The sequence below is a fragment of the Nyctereutes procyonoides genome, unplaced genomic scaffold (assembly GCF_905146905.1).
Source record: "Nyctereutes procyonoides isolate TBG_1078 unplaced genomic scaffold, NYPRO_anot_genome, whole genome shotgun sequence".
In the NCBI taxonomy this organism is placed as follows: Eukaryota; Metazoa; Chordata; class Mammalia; order Carnivora; family Canidae; genus Nyctereutes; species Nyctereutes procyonoides.
The window spans coordinates 3,993,857-4,008,079 of record NW_026575124.1 but is presented as its reverse complement, the minus strand read 5'-3'; the positions used below and the strand labels follow the sequence as shown (position 1 = coordinate 4,008,079).

At 45.9% G+C, this 14,223-nt stretch overlaps 1 protein-coding gene across 5 annotated transcripts in view; it reads left to right on the top strand.

Moving 5' to 3' along the window:
• Window positions 1–8,391, top strand: part of CSAD (cysteine sulfinic acid decarboxylase) — a 35,180-nt gene extending 26,789 nt beyond the window's left edge. For all 5 annotated transcript variants that reach the window (XM_055336858.1, XM_055336860.1, XM_055336859.1 and 2 more), the window contains 7 exons: window positions 4,902–5,018; window positions 5,095–5,159; window positions 5,427–5,508; window positions 5,898–6,097; window positions 6,251–6,302; window positions 6,574–6,663; window positions 7,547–8,391. In XM_055336858.1, the coding sequence (XP_055192833.1) occupies window positions 4,902–5,018; window positions 5,095–5,159; window positions 5,427–5,508; window positions 5,898–6,097; window positions 6,251–6,302; window positions 6,574–6,663; window positions 7,547–7,720 (780 nt within the window). In that variant the 3' untranslated portion in view covers window positions 7,721–8,391. The remainder of the gene's footprint in view (window positions 1–4,901; window positions 5,019–5,094; window positions 5,160–5,426; window positions 5,509–5,897; window positions 6,098–6,250; window positions 6,303–6,573; window positions 6,664–7,546) is intronic.
• Window positions 8,392–14,223: the final 5,832 nt, after the last annotated feature.

Genomic DNA, 14,223 nt, shown 5'->3' with positions numbered 1-14,223 from the left:
CTCCCCCAACCTCCCCTTTGGCAACCACCAGTACCAACTTAGCCAGCCAGGCGTTCCCTCTGCCCATTAAAAAAAAAATTTATTTGACAGTGAGAGAGAGCATAAGCAGGAAGAGCGGCAGAGAGAAAAGCAGGCTCCCCACTGAGCAGGGAGCCTGACACAGGTCTTGATCTCGGGTCCCCAGGATCATGACCTGAGCCAAAGGCAGACACCCAACAAACTGAGTCACTCAGGTGTCCCCCCCCCCCCGCCCAAGCCCATTTTTAAATTGGGTTATTATTATTATTTTTTATTTCTCTTTTTTATTTTAGTGGGTGTGAAGTGTTGCCTCACTGTGGTTTTGATTTGCATTTCCTTAATGACTAATGATGTTGAGCATCTTGTCATGTGCTTACTGGCCATTTTTATATCTTTGGAGAAAAGCCTATTTGTATACTTTGCTTAGGTTTTTTTTTAAGATTTTATTTTATTTATTTATTTGTCTGTTTGTTTATTTATTTAAGATTTTATTTATTTATTCATGATAGACATAGGGGGAGAGAGAGGCAGAGACACAGGCAGAGGGAGAAGCAGGCTCCATGCAGGGAGCCTGATGTGGAACTTGATCCCGGGACTCCAGGATCACACCCTGGGCCAAAGGCAGGCGCTGAACCGCTGAGCCACCCAGGGATTCCCTAAGATTTTATTTACTTATTAGAGAGAAAGAGAGCACAAGCAGGGTTAGGGGCAGAGGAAGAGGGAGAAACAGACTCCCCACCAAGTGGGGAGCCCAAAGTGGGGCTTGATCCCAGGACCCTGATATTATGACCTGAGCCAAAGGCACGCACTTAATCCACTGAGACCCCCAATGCCCCCCTTTGCTCAGTTTTTAATTAGGTTGTCCTCAATTATTCTATTATAAGAGTTCTTCATCTGTTCTAGATATGAGTCCCTCATTAGATATGTGACTTGAAAATGGCTTCTTCCATCTTGTAGGTTGTTTTATCACCTCCTTGATGGTGCACTTTGAAACCAAAAGTTTTAAATTTTGGTGAGGTCCAATCTTTTTTTTGTTTGGTTGCTTGCATTTTTGGTGTCATATATAGGAAAGCTTTGTCCAGCCCAAACTCATGAAGAGTTACTCCTATATTTTCATCTAAGAGTTTCATATATTTTTTTATTTTTTAAAGATTTTATTTATTCATGAGACACACACAGAAAGAGAGAGAGGCAGAGACACAGGCAGACGGAGAAGCAGGCTCCCTGCAGGAAGCCCAATGTGGGGCTCAATCCTGGATCCCAGGATCATGTCCTGAGCCAAAGGCAGATGCTCAACCGATGAGCCACCTAGGTGTCCCTCATATATTTTTAAAAAGATTTTATTTACTAATTACAGAGAGTGAGAGAGAGAGCACGCATGAGCAGGGGGCAGGGGCAGAAGGAAACCCCCCGCTGAACAGGAAGCCTCACGAGGACCTTGACCCAGAACCCTGAGATCATGACCTGAGCCAAAGGCAATGGCTTAACCAACTGAGCCTCCCAGGTGCCCCAAGTTTGTGTATATATATATATATATATATATATATATATATATATATTATTTATTAATAAAAAGATCTTTATTTATTTATGAGAGACACACAGAGAGAGGCAGAAATATAGGCAGAGAGAGAAGGAGGCTCCCTGCAGCGAGCCTGATACGGGACCTGATCCCTGGACCCTGGGATCACGTCTTAAGCTGAAGGCAGATACTCGATCACTGAGCCACCAAAGGCATCCTGAGGTTGTTTTTTTTTTTTTTTTTTTTTTTTTTTTTAGACTCTATTTATTCATGAGAGACACACAGAGAGAGGCAGAGACACAGGCAGAGGGAAAGGCAGGCTCCATGCAGGGAGCCCAATGCGGGAGCCCAGCCCATCTCTGGGCTCCAGGATCATGCCCTGGGCCGAAGGCAGGTGCTAAACTGCTGAGCCACCCAGGGATCCCGCATCCTGAGTTCTATATTTTTGAAGTTTGTTTTATTTTATTTTATTTATTTTATTTTATTTTATTATATTTGTTTGTTTATTTATTTATTTATTATTTATTTATTTATTTATTTTTAAGTAAGCTCTATGCCCAATGTGGGGCTTGAACTCATGACCCTGAGATCAAGAGTTCTATGCACTATTGACTGAGCCCTCCAGATGCCCCAAAATTTTATTTATTTATTTCCCCCCCCCAAATTTTATACTTTTAATCCTTACATTTAGTTCTATGAACCATTATGAGCTAATTTTCATGTATGATAAGTATTCCTTTTGTATGTGGATATATAGTTGTCCCAGCACCATTTGTTGAAAAGAATACTCTTTACCCCAATGAATTATCTTTTTCTTTTTAAGGATTTATTTATTTATTTATTTATGGGGGGGGGAGGCAGAGACACAGGCAGAGGGAGAAGCAGGCTCCATGCAGGGAGCCCGACGTGGGACTCGATACCAGGACTCCAGGATCACGCACTGGGCCAAAGGCAGGCGCCAAACCGCTGAGCCACCCAGGGATCCCCCCCAATGAATTATCTTGACATCTTGATGAAAATCAGTCGATTATTGGAGCACCTCAGTGGCTCAGCTGGTTAAGCATCTGCCTTTGGCTCAAGTCATGATCCCAGAGTCCCAGGATCGAGGTCCATATAGGGCTCCCTGCTCAGCGGGGAGTCTGCTTCTCCCTCTGCCCGTACTCTCTCTCTCTCTCTCTCTCAAATAAATAAAATCTTAAAAAAAAAAAAGAAAGAAAATCAGTTGATTGTAAATGTGAGGTGGTGTTTCTGGATCTGGATTCTTAATTCTGTTCCATCCATCTGCACGCCTATACTATAGACCACATTACCTTAACTAAGATACCTTTGTTTGTTGTAAGTTTTCAATCAGGAATTGTGAGCTTTCCCACCCTGCTCCTTTCCTAGATGGTTTTGGCTATTCTAGGGCCCCTAAATTTCCATATGAATTTTAGGATCAGCTTGTCAATTTCTGCTTCGAAGCCAAGTGGGATTTTTTTTTAAACTTTTTTTTTTCCTTAAAGATTTTATTTATTCATGAGAGACACACAGAGAGAGAGAGGCAGAGCCACAGGCAGAGGGAGAAGCAGGTTCCATGCAGGGAGCCCAATGCGGGACTCGATCCTGGGACTCCAGGATCACGCCCTGGGCCGAAGGCAGGCACTAAACCGCTGAGCCACCCAGGGATCCTGCCAAATGGGATTTTGATAGGGATTGTGTTCAATTGGTAGATCCATGAACATGGGATGTCTTTCCATTTCCATCTTCTTTGGTTTCTTTCAACAATGCTTTGTAGTTTTCAGAGTATATGTTTTGCACTGCTTTTGTTAAATTTATTCCTAAGCATTCTCTCTGATGGTCTTATAAATGAAATTTTCTTTTCTTTTTTTCTTTCTTTCTTTTTCTTTTCTTTTTTCTTTTTTCTTTTTTTTTAGAAGAGTTTATTTGTTTCAGAGAGAGAGCACTAACAGGGGTGGGAGGAGCAGAGGGAGAAGACAACTCCCAGCTGACAGGGAGCCTGACGCAGGCCTCCATCCTAGGATCCTGAGACCATGACCTGAGCAAAAGGCAGACATTTAACCAACTGAGCCACCCAGGCGCCCCAAATGAAATTGTTTTCTTCATTCTATTTTTGGATTGTTCGTTGCTAATGTGTAGAAATACAGTTGATTTTTAAGTCTTGATCTTGTACTCCTGCAGACTTGCTGAACTCATTTATTAATAGTTTTTTTAGTGGATTCCTTAAGACTTTCTAGTTATTATATTATGTCATTCAGAAGTAGAGATAGTTCTGCTTTTTTCCTTTCCAGTCTGGATGCCTTTTATTTTATTTTCTTATCTAATTGCACTGCTAGAACTTCAGTGCAATGTTGAATAGAAGTGGGGAGAGTGGCCACACTTGTTATGTTCCTGATCGTAAGGGGAAGGCTTTCAGTTTTTCAGCATTGAGTATGATGTTAGCTCTGGGTTTTTTGTAGTTGTCCCTTATTAGGTTGAGAACATTGCCTTCAACTCCTAGTTTGTTGAGTATTTTTATCAAGCGGGAGTGTAGGATTTTGTCACATGTTTTTCTGTGTCTATTGAGATGTGTTTTTTCCCCTTTATTCTGTTGATAAGTGTGTATTACATTAATTGATTTTTGGATGCTAAACTGAGCGTGTTCTCCTGGGACAAATCATTTTGTCATAATGTATAATTTTTTCATATGTTGCTAATTTTGGTTTGCTAATGTTTTATAGATTTCTATACCTATGTTCAAAGAGATATTATCTGTAGTTTTCACATGATGTTTTGTCTGGTTTTGGTATCAGGCTAATACTTGCCTCATAGGATGAATTCAGAAGTGTTCCTCTTTTGTTTTTTTTTTTATTTTATTTTTGTGAAGAACTGGTATGAGTTCTTTTTTAAACATATTACAGAATTCATCAAAGAAGAGAGGCAGAGACACAGGCAGAGGGAGAAGTAGGCTCCATGCAGGGAGCCCGACAAGGGACTCGATCCCAGGACCCGGGATCACGCCCTGGGCTGAAGGCAACGCTAAACCGCTGAGCCACCCAGGCTGCCCTGTAGTAGTTTTTAAATAGCATTTTGATCTTCCAGTAAAGACACTAACATTTTTTGAAAGTGTATGAGCTTTGGAAATAGACCAGCAGACTGACCTAGGATTGGAATCCATCTCTGGAGCTTCAGTTGGGGGCTAACTTTGTTAATACCTCTGAAGCTTAGCACCTTTGCCTGCAAATTAAATGGGATAGTAGCGTGTTGAGAGGTTGAAAGGGCCCAGGTCAGGGATGCAGTAAGAGTGTAGAGATGGCTCAGCCCCGGGCTCTGGGTAGCTTTTTAGAGACCTTCACAGTTTCTTTCTTCTGCATTTTTGCCGCAGGGTGCTGTGCCATTCCTGGTTAGTGCCACCTCTGGCACTACCGTGCTAGGGGCCTTTGACCCCCTGGAGGCAATCGCTGACGTGTGCCAGCGTCATGGGCTGTGGCTCCATGTGGATGTGAGTGAGACTTGGGCCTGAGGGTGCGGTGGGCTGAACCAAGGCCAAGGCCCATGTTGTTCCTTTTACTCCACAGGCTGCCTGGGGTGGGAGCGTCCTGTTGTCACAGACACATAGACATCTCCTGGATGGGATCCAGAGGTGCATATGGCCACCTGCTTCCTGAATCCCACCCTTCAAATCCTTGGTCCAGAGAATAGTCCTGGACTAGGGAGCTTCTGACGGCAGTGAGGGAAGGAGGTTGGCGGGAGGGGCGTTGGAGAGATGATGGAGAGATGATGGAGAGGGCTGAGAGGTCAGAAGTCCCTCTCACCGCTGAGACGAAAGCCCCTTTACTGAGGGTTTGGTAGAGGAGGGGTCTCCGGTTGAGGAGCAGCAGCTGACCCGGCTTTGTTCTGCGCACCCCAGGGCTGACTCGGTGGCCTGGAACCCCCACAAGCTGCTCACAGCGGGCCTGCAGTGTTCAGCTCTTCTTCTCCGGGACACCTCGGTGGGTCGGCTCACCCTGGACCTCTGTCTTTTTCTCTGGCCTACCTCAGAGAGGGTGCTGGCCTTGCTGTGCCCTCCCCCCTGCCCGCCCCGTCCGAAGCTACGTATCCGTGACCACCTGCAGCCCTGGAGTGGCCCCCCCCCCCCCCCCCCCCCCCCCCCCCCCCCGCCACCTGTCTGCAGGCAAAGGGAAAAGCTCCCAGCTTGATGTAAGCCAGGGATCCTGGGCCGACCTTGGGAAGAACTCTGGGAGAAACCCAAAGGGGCCCAAGTCGGCGGCCAGCGCCCCCGGTGCCGGGAGGAACGGGTGGGCTGAGCTAAGGAATGGCAGGTGCAGCTCTGGAGGCAGCGAGGGGGTCTGACAGGCCTCCTCCCCACTCCAACCTGCAGAACCTGCTTAGGCGCTGCCACGGGTCCCAGGCCAGCTACCTCTTCCAGCAGGACAAGTTCTACGACGTGGCTCTGGACACTGGAGACAAGGTGGTGCAGTGTGGCCGCCGGGTGGACTGTCTGAAGCTGTGGCTCATGTGGAAGGCGCAGGGCGGGCAAGGGCTGGAGCGGCGTGTCGACCAGGCCTTTGCCCTTGCCTGGTAGGAGGGGGGTGTCGGAGGTCCTGCCCCCGCCCGCGGCCCTGCGCCTCACATTTCCCTCGCCCTCAGGGTCTCTTGGCTCATTGTCGGGGGCTCTTCTGTTTCTGTGGCTCCGCTTTTCCTCCTCTGTGATTTCTCCCTCTCGGTGTGCAGGTACCTGGTGGAGGAATTGAAGAAGCGAGAAGGATTTGAGTTGGTCATGGAGGTAGGAGCGAGTCTGCGCTCTTTTGCGGCCCGCTCCCACCCCCACCCCCCTACTCCCCCACCCTCCTACGCTACTCCCCCCACTCCCCCACCACCCCTACTCCCCTCTACCCTCCCACCCCCCACCCTACCACTCCCCCTCTACTCCCCCCTACCCCCCACCCCCCCACCCCTGTCCATCCCACACGCAAAGCCCTCAGGGGGCAAGAGGGCCAGTGAGGGGGGCAGCCCCCTTCCACAGCCCGCACACCTTGTCCTCCTGTTCCTCCCAGCCCGAGTTTGTCAATGTGTGTTTCTGGTTCGTGCCCCCCAGCCTGCGGGGGAAGCAGAAGTGCCCGGATTACAGTGAAAGGCTGGCCAAGGTAGGCGCTCCTCTGGGCTCCTCGGAGCCCACTTTAGGGAACTGCTGCCTCGGGCTGCTGCGGGCTGTCCCTGCCCCCTGCTGGCGAAGCGGCTGGCCTCCGAGGCTGGTCTTGCTCTGAGCTGGGGGTGTGAACTGGGAGACGCCACCAATTTGTCCTCATTTCCGTGGGGGTGGGGACAGGAAATAAGGTATGTTTCTGGAAAATGGAAAGAGGACCGAGAGGGATGTCCTGGGAGAGGTCACCAGTGTGCAGTAGTGGCCCGTGGGAGTTGTGCTGGGAGCTCGGGGCTGGGGCCGGGACAGCCAGGTGAGGCCTCACTCCCTGCCGCGGAGCAGCCCTACAGCCCTACAAGGCCGTCCAGACGTGGCCTCCCGGAGGGAAAGGAGCTATGTCATGTCCCTAAGGATAGATTGGTGCTAGGTGCCGCAGATAATCTGGAAGGACAAGAACGTTCTTGCCCTTAAGGAGTTATTTAGAAGAGCAGAGTTGCCTATTTGAGACCAATATGTTTGAGGCAATCTTGTGAATTGTGTGTTAGATTACAGGGTGCAGATCGCAAACATCCCAGGCATTCAGAGAGGGGAGAAGAAGGTGTCAGGACTGTCCAGGGCTAGAGGGTTAGACGAAAGCAGTGTTGGGAGTCAGGGAACAGTCAGGATTGGGAAAATGGCCCATGTGACAACTTGGAGATAGGTAGGATGGGAGTAATGCAGAGGCTGGAGAAGGCAAGCAGGTGGGATGTAGTGGAAAAGGTGACCTGGGGCCTCGGGAGCTGAGCGATGAGCCTCCCTGGGAAAGGTATGGCCGAGTGAGAAGGAAGTGCACCTAGGGGACCTGCCTCCGAGGCTGCTGCTGGCAATTGTCTCCACCTCTTCTATAGGTGGCCCCAGTGCTCAAGGAGCGCATGGTGAAGGCGGGCTCCATGATGATTGGCTACCAGCCCCACGGGACCCGGGGCAACTTTTTCCGCATGGTTGTGGCCAACCCCGCGCTGACCCGGGCTGATATGGACTTCCTTCTCAACGAGCTGGAAAGGCTGGGCCAGGACCTCTGAGCTTCCGCCTCACTGCTGGCCTTGGCACCCACCTCCCCCTCGCTGTCTCTGTGCATTCGCCTGTGCTCCCAAGGACAGAGTGACCTTAACAACATTTGAGTGTGTTGACCCGCTAACTCTCCTATGAAATATTTGCCATTAGGAAAATATTTAAATAAACTAACAGTATATCCATATGATGGAATGTTTCTCTGCCATTAAAATTATACTTACAAACAAGATTTTTATTGATAGGAAAAAAATAATGTGCTACTGGAAAAGCTGGAAACAAGACTTTGTGTATAGTAATATCTGAGGGTGTTCGAACATACATAGGAGAAGATGGATAGAATGAAATATGCCCAATGTCAATAATTTTCCCTGGGATGGGATTATAGGCAACTTAAAATGAACATTTCTAGGGATGCCTGGGTGGCTCAGTGGTTGAGCGCCTGCCTTCAGCTCAGGGTGTAATCCTGGGGTCCTGGGATTGAGTCCCACATTGGCTCCCTGCAAGGAGCTTGCTTCTCCCTCAGTGTGTGTTTCTGCTTCTATTATCTCTCGTGAATAATTAAAAAAAAATCTTTAAAAAATTAACATTTCTAAACCTTTTGTGTTTCCCCCTTTTATTATGTAATGAATATACATTACTTTTATAATAGGGAAATAATAAAGTTAAAATTTCGATTATATCATTTTAGTATGTTTTAAAGTTTGATACCTTTCAACCAAATAATAGAAAATGTGATTTTTTTTTTTTTTTTTTTTTTTTTTAAGACAAGTGTAAGAGGGATGCCTGGGTGGCTCAGCAGTTGAGCATCTGCCTTCGGCTCAGGTCATGATCCCAGGATCCAGAATCAAGTCCCAAATCGGGCTCCCTGCAGGGAGCCTGCTTCTCCCTCTGCTTGTGTCTCTGTCTTTCACTCTGTGTTTCTCATAAATAAATAAGTAATATCTTAAAAAAAAGAAAAGCAAGTATAAGAGAGGATAAAAATGGGAAACTTTTTTCTCAGATCTATAGTAAGAGAGGAAAGACCACATGTGAAGTAGCTCTAAATTAACTATACTTCAGTGGCATTGAAAACAAACTGGGTACTGATTATATGTTGAGACCAGAGCTGTGTCCACTTATCACTCTCGAAAAATCCTCACACACAAAACAAAGGAAGAATTTTCCTTCTTGTATAGGTGTGCCTGGCTGGCTCAGTCAGTAGAGCATATGACTTGTGATCTTGGGGTTGTGAGTTTGAGCCCCACAGGAGAGATTTACTTACTTAAATATATACATACATAAATTTTTTTAAGAATGGATTTTCCTTCTGTAATTTGAACAACAGAAACCAAGCTAAAAGAAAAAAGAAGAAAGAAAGAAAGAAAGAAAGAAAGAAAGAAAGAAAGAAAGAAAGAAAGAAAGAAAGAAAGACGGGATCCCTGGGTGGCGCAGCGGTTTGGCGCCTGCCTTTGGCCCAGGGCGCGATCCTGGAGACCGGGATTGGAGACCCGGGATCGAATCCCACGTCGGGCTCCCGGTGCATGGAGCCTGCTTCTCCCTCTGCCTATGTCTCTGCCTCTCTCTCTCTCTCTCTCTCTCTCTCTCTGTGTGTGTGACTATCATAAAATAAAAAAAAAAAAAAAAAAAAAAAGAAAGGAAGACCCAGCAACCAGACATCCATTTTACACTTACAGTCCTGGGCTGGTGTTGCTTTTCAAGTCATTTTTGGGGAAAGAGGCCATTAGCTACACAAGTTATTTGCTTGGTTTTGTTTTGTTGTCCAAGGTTTATTGAAGATAATTACAGCAGGAAGATTCAAATGGCTCCATGTGGTGTTCTGAAATTCGTCTCAACTCTAGGCTGAGTGACCTGCCGTTTGGACAGACCACCAAAGTCTGAGACCCTCAACATTTCCTCAGTGTCAGGTCTGCCTTCCTGATCTCCTGATCCGGGGCTGAGACCTCAGGAACGTAATTCTCTCACCTTTCTCCCTCTTCCTCCTGCGGCTTGATGGAGACCCCTCTCACTGGGCCTCTCTGAATCTGCTCCATCTGCCCTGTGACAGCCTGTTCTGTCGTGGAATTTCCTGCCGGGGAATGACGAGGCCTCCTTACACGTGTGCTTGTTGGTGTGGAATCGATGCCCAGGGGCATGTACTGCTTCTCAATGACCACCCGGCCCACCTTCTTCATGCCTTCCGTGCAAGCTCAGCCCACATTGGTGGGCCTGGTAAAAGAGGAAACAGCGCTGCACAAGTTATTAAGGACAAGTGGCAAATCTACTGGAACTTTCTGTTATTTCCAATTCCTGAAAATACCATTTATGAAAACAATAATGTGGTCATGTAAAAATCATCCAATGTTATTTGAAGAGGCAAATACAGACTGTTCAAACCATAGTGAAAGAACATCCAAATCGTAGACCCAAGGCAGCCCTGGTGGCTCAGCGGTTTAGCACCGCCTTCAGCCCAGGGTGTGATCCTGGAGACCTGGGATGGGGTCGCACGTCCGGCTCTCTGCATGGAGCCTGCTTCTTCCTCTGTCTCTCTCTCTGTCTCTCATGAATAAATAAATAAAATGTTTAAAAAAAAAAATCGTAGACCCAATTCTCTTGACCATTTGACAGGGGGAAAAAGCCTTTCTATTCATAAATTACTAATAATTCCCCCTATAAACTTATTTTCCCACAAATGCTATTTGACTTCTTCCAAATAATAAAATTGTTTGAGGTTGTTAATAATTTGAACTCTAAGCCCTATTCTTTTTTTTTTTTTGAAGATTTATTTATTTATTTATTCATGAGAGACACACAGAGGCAGAGACACAGGCAGAGGGAGAAGCAGGCTCCCAGCTGGGAGCCCCATGTGGGACTGGATCCCTGGACCCCAGGATCACACACTGAGCTGAAGGCAGATGCTCAACCACTGAGCCACCCAGGTGCCCCTCTAAGCCCTATTTTTAAAGAGTTCTATATATCTGCAAAATGTCTTAAACTTTGTGGAAAAGACAAACTAAAAAAAGATCTTCAACTCAAAACAAAGCTAGAAAGCAAAAACAAAACCAAAATCTCCAAGATCCTTTAATCATCTCAATCTGAGAAATATATATTTTTTTTCCTGAGAAATATTTTATTTATTTTTTTAAAAATTTTTTTTTAATTTTTATTTATTTATGATAGTCACACAGAGAGAGAGAGAGAGAGAGAGGCAGAGACACAGGCAGAGGGAGAAGCAGGCTCCATGCACCAGGAGCCTGATGTGGGATTCGATCCCGGGTCTCCAGGATCGGGCCCTGGGCCAAAGGCAGGCGCTAAACCGCTGCACCACCCAGGGATCTTCTGAGAAATATTTTAAAGTGAAGATCAGAAAGACAAGACCCGGATTCAGTTAATTACCAGGTTTTCTCCAGCTTTATGAGCTGATGCTTCTATTCTTCTATTGTGTGGAGTTTTTTTGTTTTGTTAAATTAGCTCTACACCCAATATGGGGCTTGGAAACTCACCACCCTGAGATCAAGAGTCCCACTGAGCCAGCCAGGTGCTCCTACTCTCCTATTCTCAGAGCTCAACCTTTAAATCTCTGGACACAGTGTGGCAGTCTCCTGCTTCCTCTCTCCCGTCAGCATTTACGGAGCTCCTGCTGTGTGTAATTCCTTTCTCTGCCTTCAAAGAGTTTAAGATTTAAGTAGTCCTCCCTCTTTGGAGGCCTGTCCCTGCTTCAGGGCCTTTGCACCTGCTGCCCCCTTTTGGCTCAAAGTTCATCTAACATAGTTCACTCCCTTATTGACTTTATTTATTTATTTTTTTTTAAAGATTAATGGGAACTATTTCTTTTTTATTTTTTTAATTTTTTATTTATTGTTTATTTATGATAGGCACACAGTGAGAGAGAGAGAGGCAGAGACATAGGCAGAGGGAGAAGCAGGCTCCATGCACCGGGAGCCCGATGTGGGATCCGATCCCGGGTCTCCAGGATCACGCCCTGGGCCAAAGGCAGGCGCCAAACCGCTGCGCCACCCAGGGATCCCCCTTATTGACTTTAGATTTCTGTTTAGATGTCACCTCCTTAGTGAGGCTTTCCTTGAATATTCTACTTAAAATACATTTTCCCCTTTAGTTCTTGTGCTTCCTATTCTATTATCTGCCCTGTTTTTCTCCACGGCATGTGTAAGTATCCGGCATAGTCTATATTTCAGTCTATCTATCTATCTATCTATCTATCTATCTATCTATCTATCATCATCTATCAATATATTTATTTAACTTTTTTCTGTCTCACCCAACTAGAATGTAAGCTCTGGGAGCATGGATTTTGTATCACTGCTTCCTAGAATGGAGTCTAGTACTTCCTGGATGGGTGATGTTGAGTGAATGGTTAACGGGCTCCGGGTAGTAGATGACTTGCTGTCAGTCACGGGGCTGAGTGAGTGGTGGAGTCAAAGTCGAATTTAGATTATCTCCCTCCAGCACTTACCCATGGACCTAGATGGCTTCTGTTGTCACACGTACATAATTTATAGGTGTGGGTGTCAGGGCCGTTTTATTATCTATATGCTGTGGATCTGCTGCTTTCAGGAAGAATGAAGAATGAAGCCACGTGTAAGTTTGAATACCCATCTTGCCCTGGGCCTGGGGAAATCGTATTTTCATCAAACAGGAAACAAGAATGTGGGGAATACCTACCTAGGTGAGTTGCGTGTTGGGATAGGTTTTGTTTGGTTTGGGGTTTGGTTTTGGTTTACAGCAGTCAAAATACTCAAGTGGCCAGACTCCACAGGCCTGGGGAAAGAAAATGGTACCTTCACAAGTAGGCCATGGGCTGAGGAGCTTAAAGCTGGGTGGGGCACCTATGAGATGGCAACTCTTTTTTTTTTTTTTTTTTTTAAAATATTTTTATTGGGCAGCCCGGGTGGCTCAGCGGTTTAGCGCCACCTGCAGCCCGGGGCGTGATCCTGGAGACCAGGGATTGAGTCCCACGTCGGGCTCCCTGCATGGAGCCTGCTTCTCCCTCTGCCTGTGCCTCTGCCTCTTCTCTCTCTCTCTCTGTGTGTCTCTAGGAATAAATAAATAAGTAAAAAATCTAAAAAAAAAATAACAGATTTTATCTGTTTCTTTATTTGTGAGAGACAGAGAGAGAGGCAGAGACATAGGCAGAGGGAGAAGCTGGTTCCCCATAAGAAGCCTGATGTGGGACTGGATCCCAGGACCCCGGGATCAGGACCTGAGCCAGAGGCAGACACTCAACAACTGAGCCCCCTGGGGTGCCCCTCTTATCACTCTTTTATATGTGTACTATAACTTTTTTTTCTGAACCACTTGAGAATTGGCTTCAAACAACATACCCCTTTATCTCTGAAACTGCATATTTCCTAAGAACAAGAATATTATTTTAAATATTATTTTAAATAACCATGGCCCAATGACCAAATTCAGGAAATTTCACACTGACACTGTACTTTAAAGTCTACATTCCAAAATTGTCAGTTGTCCCAATAGTGCCCGCTCAGGCATTTTCCTTCTCATATGCGAACCCAGGCCAGGATCATGTGTCACCTTTTGTGGTCATATTTCTGCTTCCTTAAACTAAAGTAAACTAAACTTAACTGAAATGGTTCCTCAGCCTTCTTTGTCCTTAATGACATTGACCTTCTTAAAGAATACAGGCCAGTCATTTTCTAGAATGTTCATCTATTTGTTTTTCCTGATGGTTCCTCTTGGCTGGATTCAGGTTCTGCATTCTGGGCTGGAACATGACATAAATCATGTGTGTTCTTTTCAGGGAATGAAAAGCCAATGCCAAGGCCCACAATGTCCATCTGCTTTTTATTGGTGATGTAATTTGATCAAGGTGTTTTCTGGTTTCCCCACAATATAGTTACTATTTGCAACTAATACACAATCTAGGAGGAGACATTCTGAGAATACACCAATACCCTGTTCTGCTTGTGCTTCCCCACCTAGACTTACTATCCTCTCATGATCCTTGCCCAAGCCAACTTTCTTTTTTTTTTTTAAATATTTTTGTCATTTTGCAGTTTATTTATTTATTTATTTATTTATTTATTTATTTATTTATTTATTTATGATAGTCACACAGAGAGAGAGAGAGAGAGAGGCAGAGACACAGGCAGAGGGAGAAGCAGGCTCCATGCACCCGGAGCCCGACGTGGGATTCGATCCCGGGTCTCCAGGATCGCGCCCCAGGCCAAAGGCAGGCGCCAAACCGCTGCGCCACCCAGGGATCCCCCAAGCCAACTTTCATCATAATGTTTGCAAAATGGTGATTTTCTGACTCCAACATTCCCTCCACTTTTATCATTTGGCATTCACCTACAAAGGAGAACCCTCCCTTCTCCTCATTCATTCATTCAATGATTAACTATCGAGATGGGCCTTTGTTTTATCCAGTAAGTTATAATCCATTTCTATCCTTGCTTATTTTAATGCTCAAATTGTACCACTTTTGACCGTAAGAAGCCCCATTAATCTGGCTCCCATGTCCTTTCACCATGACTTTTTTTGTCTTGGCACTGCC